Below are 13,819 nucleotides of genomic sequence, written 5' to 3'. Positions count from 1 at the left end.
AAACATAGGAGCAGTACGTGAACAAATAAAGTACACATCGGTATGTTCTCACGAGTGCTAACTTCTTGCGAATATTTTTAATCATAACATTTATTTTTACATGTACAGAAGGCACAAATAAGATCTTATAAGGCGAAACTATGAATAATGATAGGCATAATTGAAGTGAACAGATGGTACGAAATTACACATTTGAAGATGGGGGACTATTTCATTAACACAAAAATAATTTTAAAATTTTCATGTAAATAAAATTGTTCTCTACGTAAATTGTACATTTTTTTTTTCTTTTTCTTTTTTTTCACCTGCAAAATTTTTTTATTTCCATTCCTGTTCGTATGCTCATTCGCGCATGTACACTAATTTTTAGGTTATTTTGAGTTTGTTTATGATTTATTTTTCTTCCATTTTTGGATAATTTTTAATATTATTTTTATTTCCCTTTTTTCGGGAAAGGCCAATCTTTGGGCTGATTTCCTTTGGTACGAAATGTACCAATCGTGTCAAAACAATCATGTTGTAATTGGACGCGTGTTTTATTACTTTATCTTATTCGCCTTATGCTGCTTACGTTAAATTCTTTTCTCTTTCTTTTTGTTGGTAAATTTTTCAAAAGCAGTATATCATTTTTATAGTTTTATGGTAGTTGCTACTGCGGAAATGCAAAGTGTATGGTTATATGTATTATTTATAACCACAGAAAAGGATGTACATTTAAGTTACAAGCCGAAAGGGAAATATATACACACAAACGTGCGAATAGGCACATGCACATGTGTACAAATATGTAAATGTACAGGTATATATATGTACACGTATGGAAATGTATGTATATATATAGGTATATTTATGAACACGTGAGGAATATCATTATGACCAGTCCATGAAGATACTACCCTTCCCTTTGGATGACCTCTTTTTTTTTTTTTTTTTTTTTTTTTTTGAAAGATCAGGGGAAAGGCAAATTGCCCGCCCACTGAACGACCTCCTTTTTTAACTGATCAATATCCGCGTTATTGGTAAGACCTTTTTTAAAATCCACTAATTTTTTTCCAAACTGTTGTTGTAGATCTACAGTTATTTTTATTGCTCTCGCCAATATGTCAGCAATAAATTTCATATCCTTTTCTTTAGCTCCTCTAGTAGTCATAGCAGGAGTACCTATACGGATACCACTTGGTGATACACAATCCACATCAGAAGGAATAGTATTTTTATTTAAAGCTACATTAATAGAATTGCATGTTTCTTGTAATTTCGATCCTGTAATACCATATTTTCTTAAATCTACAACAATAAGATGATTATCGGTACCATTAGTAACAAGATCAATGTTGTTATTAATTAAATATTGTGCTAAAGCTTTACTATTTAGTAAGACTTGTTTTGTATATTCTTTAAAAAAATCAGAATGTACTTCTTTCAACTGACAAGCAACAGCAGCTATTTTATTATTATGAGGTCCACCTTGAAAACTTGGAAAAACTGCACTATTAATTTTTTGATCTAATCCTGGATTTTTTTTTTTGTTAAAAAATATAAGAGCACTTCTAGGTCCTCTTAATATTTTATGTGTAGTTGTAGTTACTACATCTGCATATATAAATGGATTATTTAGCAAATTGCATGCAACAAAACTTGATATATGTGAAATATCTGCTAGTAAATATGCCCCTACTTCATCGCAAATAGCACGAAACTTTTTGTAATCTATATCTCTAGGGTAACTTGTATAACCACATATTATTACCTTTGGTTTAAATGATAATGCCATTTCATGAACATTATCAAAGTCTACATATCCCTCACTATTACATTTATATAATTTAGATTCAAACATATCAGATGTTATTGATACCTTTTTTTTTTCATCAAAAAAACCATGTGTTAAGTGCCCTCCAGAACATAGATGCATACCCATAATTTTCCCTTTTACTCCTACTAAAGCATATAAGGCTTGTACATTAGCAGCAGATCCTGACAAGGGTTGAACATTAACCCCCCATTCTTCATCACTTACATTGAATGCTTCCAATGCTCTTTTACAACACAGCTCTTCAATCTTATCAATGTAGTCGTTACCTCCGTAATACCTCTTCCTTGGGTATCCTTCCGAGTATTTGTTGCTCACGCGATTTCCCAAGCATTCGCGCACTCCATTGTTCATTAGATTCTGCTCGTAGAAGAAATACACCAGCGCAGACAGTTTATAAACAGAGTACGCATGCATATACCCACATGTAAATACCCACACGAATGCACACACACACACTAGAAATATATATGGAGTCTGCCTTTCTTAGTTCACACCTCATCATCATTTGCATGGAGATATGCATATACACATATGCACACAATTATCATCTAATGTTTTACAAATGCACTACCTCTGAAGCAATGAGATTTATAGTTTCTCTCTGTCTTTTTTCCTCGTCCACTAATATATCATACAGCTCCTTGTCCAAACTTTCCAAAGGGTCATTGTTAAACTGAAATAAAAACGTAATATTTGAAATGGATATACATAATGCATTCTGGTAACTCGTGGAGAAGATTGGACTTGAGAGAAGTAATGAAATGGAGGAATAATACAGAAAAAAAAAAAAAAAATGAAAAAAAATAAAGCTTATTCCATATATATGCCATTAATACTGTTATATAATTATACGTATTACTATGCATATGAATAAAACAGGCAGTTTTACAAACTCTGGCTAAATGATCATTCCGAATCTTTAAAAAATTTTTCATTCATTCTTTATCATTTGGAAGTTACCATTTTGATTATAAATGGAGGGTTTGACCGAGTTAAGTGATTAGTGATGGACGTTTATAATTTGTTTTTATTTTCGCCTTTGTTTTCTCTTTTACTATCTCTTTCTTTTTTGCTTTCTTTTTGCTTTCTTTTTTTTTTTCCTCCTCTTTTTTTTTTTTTGTTCAATAAAAAAGAATTAACAAACGTTAAGTTTACAAAAATATTTTCTCTTGATTCTTTTTGGATAAATATTTTTTTGTGTAAAATAATGTTGGGAGAGTGTAACTTAAAATAGTGCGGAACACTCAATGTTTATTCTCTTTTATTTTCAATATACGTACACATTTGCGATATGTACAAAGTGATTAATGCAGAACTGTCGTTTGTACATTAATCGTCATGTGCACGTATGTATGATACTTCATATTTTTTTATTTTTGTACGATATCGCGATGCTGTAAAAGCCGAATAGGAAGGCGAGTAGACTCGATTTTCTCTTTCGCAAGTATATTACATATATATATATATGAATGTGCGCATGTGAATATGTACGTGTTAAAATGTATATACATATAATATACATCATCCAGCGAAAAGCTGAAGTTTGGGGAATACCGACATACGATATATGTATGTGTATATAAGTATATATATGTATGTAAATATAAGTATATATATGTATGAATATATAAGTATATATATGTATGTAAATATAAGTATATATATGTATGTATATATATTATAAAATAAACACTGAATAACCTTCGAATGCTAAAAAGTTTTATGGAAGCAGCATTTCTCTTTTTTGAACGTACGCACACAATGAAAGGAGCACGCGTAAAAATATTTAGCGGGTACCTGCGTAGGTAAGAAGTGCGTTATGTAGTAACATGGCTAGCTTTGCAAATGTGCAATATGGGCTTATTTAAAAAAAAAATAATAATAATAAATAAAAAAAAAAAAAAAAAAAAATGAAACTAAAAGTTAAATAAAATAATTTAAGCCTACTAGCGCTTTTCTTCCTTCAAATAGCCGCTAACAAATGTGTACACTCTATTTTCTTTTCTATTGTAGCTACTTTAGCCATTATAATATAATACGTGAAATTTTTTATAAAAAAGAAAAAGTTAAAAGGTACAATGCCTCTTAGACTTCAAGTTGTTTAAAAAGTTGGCTAACTAAAAACTAATACATCCACACACAAGCATATATACGGATATATACATATTTATGCATATATATATATATATATATATATATACAGGTCTGTGTGCAGTATGAAAAACACAGAAAAACGCTGGACGTAATCCAATGTACGGCGAAATAACACAAAACTTGCAATAAGAAAAAAAAAAAAAGAGTGTAATACTAAATGGCACACCTTTCTTGTTTTTCAACGAACTGTTACTTATGAATAATGAATGAGGGGAATAAATAACAATTCTTTCTTTTAACAAAAAAAAAAAAAAAATGACCAACGATGATGCCGCTAAATAACAATGCTACTAATGGACTACGTTACAACGTGGAAAAACTAAAAGAGACAAACATATGTACATTGCGGGTAAGGTCTCCCCGCATACATACATTAGCTGTATGTATGGGCATGCCTTTCAAAACGAAGCACGGGGATCTCCAACTAACTACGTCATATTCCTGGTTGCATAGGAAAATACTAAAGCTAGCAGCAAATGCTAAAAGTCTGGCTCGCACGGTAGTACAAACAAAATATATACATACACACATATACGTACATATACGTACATATACGTACATATACGTACATATACATACATATACGTACATATACGTACATACATATATATAACTACGACAGGGATATAAAAGACAAAAAAAAAAAAAAAAAAAAAAAAAAGAACTACTCCTTCTCGCACGAACTTATATCAAAGCAACTTCTACCCATTTGCGTTTCTTGGAGGCGATTTAGGGCGCAGATTTTCAATTTCACTTGTCGTACCCATATATTTCCCCCCTACATAAGATGTGGCTTCAGGCCAGGCGATATCCCCTTCGAACCAGCTTATATACTCTTCTTTATTAAACAAAGTTGTATCCATATTTTTACCTAGGGTTAACCACCCATTTCTTATATTTCTATTAGTACCAAATAATTCGATTTTTCTTCTTCCTAAACAGAATTTTTCAATAATTTTGTATAATTCCTCTGGTTTGTTATTATTATAAATATTTTCATCTGTCTCTTCAGCTATAATAACATCTGTATCTAAATTTGCATGAATTAAATGAATATCGTATGACCTTCTAACCGCTCCTTTGATGCCAACTAAGCAATGCTCCGTTGTTCTTTGTAAATAAGAATTTTCATTATTTATTTCATTTAAGTATTTAATTTTTTTATTTTTTTCATTTATATTAGTTTTCAACCAACATATATCTTCACATCTTCGATATCCCCATCTATTTAATAAAATTCTTGCATCCTCTAAATGTGTTACTCCACACCATAAAAAAAGAAAAGATGGTATTTCTGCAATCTTTTCAATTTCCAAATTTCCTATATCATCTAAAGACCAATATTTATCTTTTTCATCATTTATATCATTATTTAAATCATAATTATCTATATGCATATTATTTAATATATCTAAGTTATGTATTTTTCTATCATAATATTCTTTCCATGGTGGATCTATTAGAATCACATCAAATTTTATGTCTAAACTTCCTAATTCAAATGTTCTCAAGTCACAGCTAATATATCGAGCAGGTGTTGACCTTTTCTTTATAATAATATTTTTCAGTTCTAATAACTGTTTAAGTTTTGGGTATTTTGTAAATCTTTTATTTTCATCACTATCTCTTATGAAATTTTGTGGTCTCTCTCCTGTATTTACAAAATTTTGATTATAATCATTCTGTAGTCTTTCTCGACCATCTACATTAATATTGCAAGTATTACTTTTGCAATTCTCTTCTTTTTTCATATTTACATTTGACGACGTCCTACTGTTACTAGAATCAACGTTCGCAAAATAGCTACTCGGGTTGTTATTTGGGCTGTTATTCGGGATATCATTCAGGATGCCATTCGGATTGTTATTCGGTCCTTTATTCGAGTTGTTACCTGGACCAGTATTCGGGTCGTTACTCATGTGCTTGAAATTATTTACATAATTTGAATTGTTCAAATTGTACATATCATTTGCAATATTAAAGTTGCTCACACTACCCACATTGCTTGCACTGTTTAAGCGGTTTATACTGTTTGTGCTCCTTTCATTTTGATATGTCTTACTGTGTATGCCACCATGGCTGCGGGTAGGCAAGGCTTGCCTCGAATACTGTAGGCTTTGTGAATTTTCATAAAAAAAATGATCATGTTTTTTCATATCTTTCATAATAGTATCCTCAGAGGTATGCATCGCTGCACTATTTCTTTTGTCATACTTCATACAGTCCTTGTCACTCGGAGGAGCTGGTGCATATAAGACTGAGTTATTTTTTTGCCCATGGAAATTATTGCTACTGGTGGTACTACTACTCATATTATTAATACTATTAATATTATTAACATTATTATTAATATTATTATTAATATTATTATTCATATTATTATTCATATTATTATTAATATTATTATTCATATTATTATTCATATTATTATTCATATTATTATTCATATTATTATTCATATTATTATTCATATTATTATTCATATTATTATTCATATTATTATTCACATTATTATTCATATTATTGACATTTTTAGTACTACTACTACTATTACTACCATTTATGAAGCTATATGCACTGTTATTCGTGCTTGGGGGAAAAATACCCATATTTGGCGGAGGAACAACTGCCTTGTGATTTCGCATAGTGCTGCATTTATTACTACCACTGTTGCAATTGCTGCTCAAATTACCACTACTTCTATGACTATAATTTATGTACATAGCACTGTTACTGCTATTGTTTTTTACATTAGAGCTAGATATACCATTCATCTTTACACTACTATTTACGTTATAATTTATGTATGGATAATTACTTTTATTAAAATCTGGTAATATACTTTTACCCTTTTCATTATTATTATTCACACCTCCATATTTTGTATTCTTTAAATTCTTGTCATACGAAAAAGTGTTTTGTCCTTCAATATTTAGGCTGTCTGCTGTTGGCATTATTGAGTAAGCATTATTGGTGCTACCATTTTTTATAATATTAGTATTACCGTGTGCATAATTTATATAAGGGGATTTAGCAAAGTTATAGTTTTTGTTCGTATACATATTGTTTGGCATATTATTGTTTGGGGCTGTGCTCATATTGTGGTTCACAGGGTTATTCATACTACTATTATTCATGTTCATGCTTATATAATAGTTCACTGGATCCTTTACACTTCCCTGATGATTACTACTACTGTAGGGGTTACTACTACTGTAGGGGTTACTACTGCTGTAGGGGTTACTACTGCTGTAGGGGTTACTACTACTGTAGGGGCTACTATTGATGTAGGGGTTACTATTAATGTTATGACTGCTACTGATTTGATGACTACTACTGCCATTATTATCTTTATTATTACTGTTACCACCTGCATTCGGGTAATTCAAATTATAATCGTAATTATAATTTTTATTATAACTATTTGTAAAATTCCCGCTATTACTGTAATTCATAATTTTGGGGAAATTCGGGGTAGCATTACTATTACTGTTACTATTATTAACATAACTACTTGGATTGGCATAGTTTTTATTTGCATACTGATGGTATGCCACGTTATTATTCGACTGCTTAGCATTATTATAAGGAACACAATTTTGGAAATTTGGTTGGTTAAAATTTACGTTTCCTTTGTTGCTATTAATTATGTTCGTTTTGAAATTTGCCGAGTTAATGTTTTTATGGATACTATCCTTCGGATCTTCACTATTGGGGTTTTTCATTTTGCGCTTAAAAACGTAAATATACTCATATGTATAAGCATATCTATACGCATATGTATAAGCATATCTATACGCATAAGTATAAGCACATGTATATGCAAATATGTACAATTATATTTATATATATACATGCATATACATATATATAAATTTATATTTATGCAAATTTCGTACATGTGGTAAATGTATTATTATACATGTTTCACATAAATATCTCACGAATTACGCTTAATAATGTTCATGTTGAAGATTTAAAATAACAAATATATGCCAATTATTTAAAAAAAAAAAAAAAAAAAAAAAAATTAAATGTTGTACTTCTTTCCATTTATATTTCTTCTGAAAATATTTTTCATTATCACTAAGCATTTTCTAAAAAAAATCAGCATATATAAAATGAATTTCTTAAAAATAATATTACATTCAAACTTTAATACATTTTTGTTGTAGAGAAGGGGAAAAATATAAGAAATGAATGGGGAAAAAAAAAAAAATAATCGTTTATTCGCTTGCTCTGTGAAGGGAACTACAAAATACACGTAATATATTTTTATACGTAAGTAAATATTACATAAGTATATATGCATAGGAACTGTAAATTTGTTTTCCATTTTAAAAATGCAATTTGCGCATTTTTTAAGAAATAGAACACCATTTGAGAAAACAAATGAAATCCATGTTTGTAAAAAAAAAAAAAAAAAAATATGAATAATGTAAGATCGTGTTGTACATATTTAAAAAAAAAAAAAAAAATGTTCACCTATTGAAAGAAAACACACCTTTGTATACAACAGTTTTGGAAGTAGTAGGTAATTTTTTTCAGTTCAATTTTTTATATTCACGAGGGAAAATGATCATTTAAATGGGCAGTTCTGTAATACGTAATTTTACTATATGTATATACGTATATATAAACGTACATACATACATATAAACACACGTACGCACATATAAACGTACATACATAAATACATACATATAAACATACATACATACATACATACATACATACATACATACATACATACATACATACATACATACATACATACATACATACATACATACATACATACATACATACATACATACATACATACATACATACATACAAACATACATACATACATACATACATACATACATACATACATACATACATACATACATACATACATACATACATACATACATACATACATACATACATACATACATACATACATACATACATACGTATAAACATACATACATAAATACATACAAATACCGGTATGTTTTTGCCTACAAGTATACACCAATGCACATGCCCCCACGTACATGTATTCAGAAGGCGAGAAAAATGTACTTAACAAACCTACAGCGTGAACAGAAATGCGGAAAGAATGGGGGTAATATATATGTTAGCTAGTTTTTTTCAAATTGCTATTTACAAAAAGTTTTAAGACATTGTGTAGGGAATAAGGGTATACGTTAATACGAGCAAATCAATATGAACAATTTAATAAAAATTAATATAAAGAAAAAAAAAAAATAATAATAAAATGCCCATTGTTGTAGCCTTTAATTTTTTTAACTTCATATTAATTTGTGCTTTAACAAGGGCTCCTCCTCATATTTCAGAAAATTTAAGAACACCCAACACGTCAAAGCATAAATTGGGGGAAAAAAAAAGCATAACTCACTCATATATGTACATGCATAAATATGTATATACATACACTTGTTCATATGTACAAATGTCCATACATACCGGCGCCGATACATATACACATTTATGCGAGAATGCAGGCACATCAATGTGCATTCAGGCTTGTTCTACGAGATAGCGAAATTTTCTTATACAATCGCTAGTTAACTTTTTTTTTTTTTTTTTAATTTTTTTCACCTTTTGTTCATATTATGTTAAAAAAAATATTAACTGTTCATAATATTTGTGCAAAATATAGGAAAAGGTTTTTTTGCCATGAATTAGTAAACTTAGGAATTCTTGCACATATTGATGCAGGAAAAACAACAATATCAGAAGATATTTTATATAATGCCAATGAAATAAGGGTAAAAGGAAACATAAATGACCAGAACACTCAGTTGGATTTTTTAAAACAAGAAAGAGAAAGGGGAATAACAATTAAAACAGCTTATTCATGTTTTAAATGGAATGAAGTGCACGTAAATTTAATTGATACCCCAGGGCATGTTGATTTTAGCAATGAAACTTTCTTATCTTTGTGTGTATCTGATAAATGTGTCATTGTTGTGGATGCAAAGGAAGGATTACAAATTCAAACAATAAATATTTTTCGTTATATAAAAGAAAATATTCCTATATATTTTTTTTTAAATAAAATGGATATACACGAAGCAGACATTGAGTATAATTGTACAAGTATCAAAAATAATTTAAGTAAAAAAAGTTTGCTCATAACATATCCAATTTATGAAAATAAAAAATTAAAATATATATTAGATCTGCCATCTATGTTGTTATATTCGTATCCCCAAGTTAAATATGGTCAAAAGATAATTTTTAAAAAAATACCCCTAGGGCCAGTTTTAAAAGCTTCCAAATTTGAAAATGTACATAATCATTTTGATTCAATTGAATTTTGTAATGATAATATAATACCATCAGGAGAAGATGAACAAACAAGAAATTTTAAAATTTTGAATATTCTGAATTATAACATAGTTGATTATGTTGTAAAGAAAAGAGAAGAAATCGTGGAAGTTTTATGTGATTTAGACCCTGAGCTAGAGTATAAATATTTAAATAATATTAAAATAAATTATGACAATGTTAAGAAATCCTTGATTAAATGTATAAATATGAAGCATATTTTCCCTATTTTTTCGGGGAGTGCCCTCAACTCATGCGGGGTGCATCTTCTCCTTGACTATGTTACATATACCGATGCCAGTTATAATTACCCTTACAATAGCACCCAAAGGAAGGGCAAAGAGCACGATAATATGAGTTTGTGTGCACCCAAATGGAGTGATAAAACCGGTATGTGTTTGTTAAGTAACAAGGAAAGAAATATCGTTGGCGGCATTAATGGCAGTGGTAGCAGTAGCAGTGGTAGCAGTAGCAGTGGTAGCAGTATCAGTGGTAGGAGCGAAGTGAAGGCTGGAGGAAGCGACCAATCCCGCGGAACAGCGAACACTCCTAATGCAATTTCTTCCCGGTTAATCATGTCAATGAAAAATAGCTTACTTAATAAAAAATATGAACCTGGGCATTTTTTTAAAACGATTATATTTATATTTAAGTTAGTAAAGGAAAAAAATGGATATAACACATTTTGTAAAGTGCTTAAAGGAAAAATCACGAAAAATTCGAATCTTCTTAATATTAGGAATAATAAAAATGAAATAGTTAAAAATATATATAAAGTAAAAGCAGACAGATATGTAATGACGAAAGAGTTAAAGACGAACGATATAGGAATGATCAGGGGATTTCAAAACATACTAGTTTGTGATATCATATGTGAAACGGAAGAACAAAAAGGGGATGTTCAGGAGAAGCTATGTAATAAGGGGCTTATTGATTATGTGTCCCAAAGAGAAGAAAACAAAAGAATGATCAAAGACAACAAAAGTAGAGAACTCATAATGGATAATGAGTACGACGATGGTGGAAAGATAAAGGTACCCCATGATGATGTATACTCCTTCAATGATATATATAAATTAATGAAAGGAGAAATAAAGAATAAAGAATTATGGTATTTTTTAAAAAGTTACAAAAAAAGAATAAGAAAAAATATCGTTGTTTGTACATGTGCAATAGAGCCAAGGGATTGTAGGAAAGAAAAAGAGTTGAAGAAAATTCTAAATAATATATGCTTAGAAGATAATAGTATAATTTCCTACACAGACAAAAATAATAAATTAATTATTGGCTCAATTGGTATTCTAAATATTGAAGTTACCCTAGATAAGATCAGGTGTGATTATAATATTGACATTCGGACGGAGGATGTTGAAATCATCCAGAAGGAATATATTATAGGCAATTATGAAGATACTATTAAAAAACAGATGAAAGTTAACTCGAACTTTTCTAGTATCACGATCGGTTTGAGTATTAAGGAAAAGGAATTCGTAGACATCTCCAAGTATATTCAAAGTATCTTGAAGTATGACAGTACATATTATTCTACATCCTCTAAAATACTGAAAGGGGAAATGGAAGGGGAAACGGGGGGAGTAGAAGAAGACGAAGCAGACGAAGTAAATGATGAGGAAGATGTAACGTTTCTGAAAAACGAAGATATTAGCAGCTCCTCCTTAAGAAGAAAGAGTTCCACATTGCATAAGTACAATTTTGGCGCTGAAAGGAAAATTAGTAACTATTTTAAAGGTACAATCAACGAAATGAACCATTTCAAAAGAAAAGTACAAATTAATAGTAACTGTCATACAAATGAACAGATGGAAAACCTAAAAAAGGAGCTTACTGTAGGGGAAATATTTCATTCGAGTTATGCAGGAGATCGAACTGGTAAGGCTAATTCGCTTAAGATGGATGAATATAACCATTGGTGTGAAAAAAGAGCATGGGAGGAAGAAATGGAACGGATTAAGGAACCAAATGAGGGGGGATATGATGAAGTAAGATGTGAAAAGGTAGAACATGATGAAGTTAATGATGGAAACATAGACGAGTACCTTCAAAACCTTAACTACGAAGACTTATTCCGAAGTACGGTAAGTGTTGATAAAAATGTAGAGTTATATATTAACGAATTAAAGGAAAAAAAAAAAAAAAAAAAATTTTTATAATGAGATTTTACGTAATTGTATTATTTCATTAAAAAATTGTTTAAGTAATGGTTACAAAACGAATGGAAATATTATTAATACAGAAATTAAAATAACAAAATTAGAAATACCAGAAGACTGTACCATAGCAGTAGCTAAATATGCATGCAATGATTTGTATTATAAGATGATTAGGAAAGCAAATGTATGTATAGCAAGTCCTTTATCACTGCTGCAAATACATACAGACGAATCTTATGTTGGCATTATAGTAAAGGATTTGATTCAATATAGAAATGGATCTATTATTCAAATCATGGAAAATACAGAGCAACAAGGTTTTAAAATTATGAAAATTATTGCCATTATTCCTGTTAAGTTTACGAATAATTATGCTTCTATACTGAGGTCTATTTCGAGTGGCCATGCGAACTTTTTCATGACCTTTTGTGGCTACAAAAAAGATTAGATAAAAGTTATATATTTGTGTGTGTGTGTGGTTGTGGTGGTGGTGATGATGGGGGTAAATCTCTTATTCTATATATATATTTTGTCATTTATGAGTATATTTACAAGTAGAGTATTCATGAGCATATATTTATAGTTTTCATTATGCGCAATAATTTATATGCCTCTTTCGTCGCATTTGGCTTACATATATATGTATATGCGTCAAGCATAATGTATGTGTGAATTAGGAGCAAGTATATGTATTCATGTACTTGTTCACATCATGTGCACACGTATGATTGCACATTTTCCTCCAGCGTACTCGTCAAATTGTACAGAGGTGGCGTGCCATAACTGTCATAAGCAGCGATATGAATAACATAAACGTATACTTCTTTAAAGTGTTACTAATTTGTATTATATCATTGCAGATATATTTTCAGTTTTCTTTTTTTTTTTTTAATACATCTTATCCAACAGGTACAATTGGTCCTCCTTCATTCGTAGGAGCATTAATTTTTTTGTTTATATTTTTGCATTGATTTTCAAGTTAAATAATTAACAGTATATTATATATTGCTTCACAAATAACTTCATTATTTTATTTTATTTCATTTTTTTTTTTTAATCCAAATTCATTTAGTTTTTAATTATGTGTATTAATTACGACATGGCTGAAACTTTACAGCGAAAATAAAAAAAAAAAAATAAAAAAATTTGAAAATGATACGAATGATGCGAATGATGCGAATGATGCGAATGATGCGAATGATACGAATGATACGAATGATACGAATGATACGAATGATACGAATGATACAAATGATACGAATGATATGAATGATACGAATGATATGAATGATATGGATGAAATGCAAACGAAATGAGGGTAAATGTAAAAATA

The 13,819-nt window shown here is 29.7% G+C and overlaps 3 protein-coding genes across 3 annotated transcripts; 1 reads left to right on the top strand and 2 right to left on the bottom strand.

The window, feature by feature from the left end:
* Positions 1 to 949: 949 nt before the first annotated feature.
* On the bottom strand, positions 950 to 2,779 carry MKS88_005745 (serine hydroxymethyltransferase; the record flags this gene model as incomplete). The annotated part of the gene is made up of 3 exons (XM_067219035.1): positions 950 to 2,173; positions 2,388 to 2,489; positions 2,777 to 2,779. 3 exons carry the CDS (start codon positions 2,777 to 2,779, stop codon positions 950 to 952), a joined length of 1,329 nt encoding a protein of 442 aa, XP_067070951.1.
* A 1,892-nt stretch (positions 2,780 to 4,671) lies between these two features.
* MKS88_005744 (N6-adenosine-methyltransferase) lies at positions 4,672 to 7,695 on the bottom strand (the record flags this gene model as incomplete). Its single annotated transcript, XM_067219034.1, has 1 exon — positions 4,672 to 7,695. One exon carries the CDS (start codon positions 7,693 to 7,695, stop codon positions 4,672 to 4,674), a length of 3,024 nt encoding a protein of 1,007 aa, XP_067070950.1.
* Positions 7,696 to 9,597: 1,902 nt separating this feature from the next.
* On the top strand, positions 9,598 to 13,802 carry MKS88_005743 (tetQ family GTPase; the record flags this gene model as incomplete). The annotated part of the gene is made up of 3 exons (XM_067219033.1): positions 9,598 to 12,406; positions 12,570 to 12,873; positions 13,604 to 13,802. The coding sequence occupies 3 exons, from the start codon at positions 9,598 to 9,600 to the stop codon at positions 13,800 to 13,802; spliced, it is 3,312 nt and encodes a 1,103-aa protein (XP_067070949.1).
* Between the last annotated feature and the right edge of the window lie 17 nt (positions 13,803 to 13,819).

The sequence above is a fragment of the Plasmodium brasilianum genome, chromosome 14 (genome assembly GCF_023973825.1).
Source record: "Plasmodium brasilianum strain Bolivian I chromosome 14, whole genome shotgun sequence".
NCBI classification, from domain to species: Eukaryota; Apicomplexa; class Aconoidasida; order Haemosporida; family Plasmodiidae; genus Plasmodium; species Plasmodium brasilianum.
Note: the sequence above shows the minus strand (reverse complement) of the source record. Positions and strands in the feature narration are given on the sequence as shown.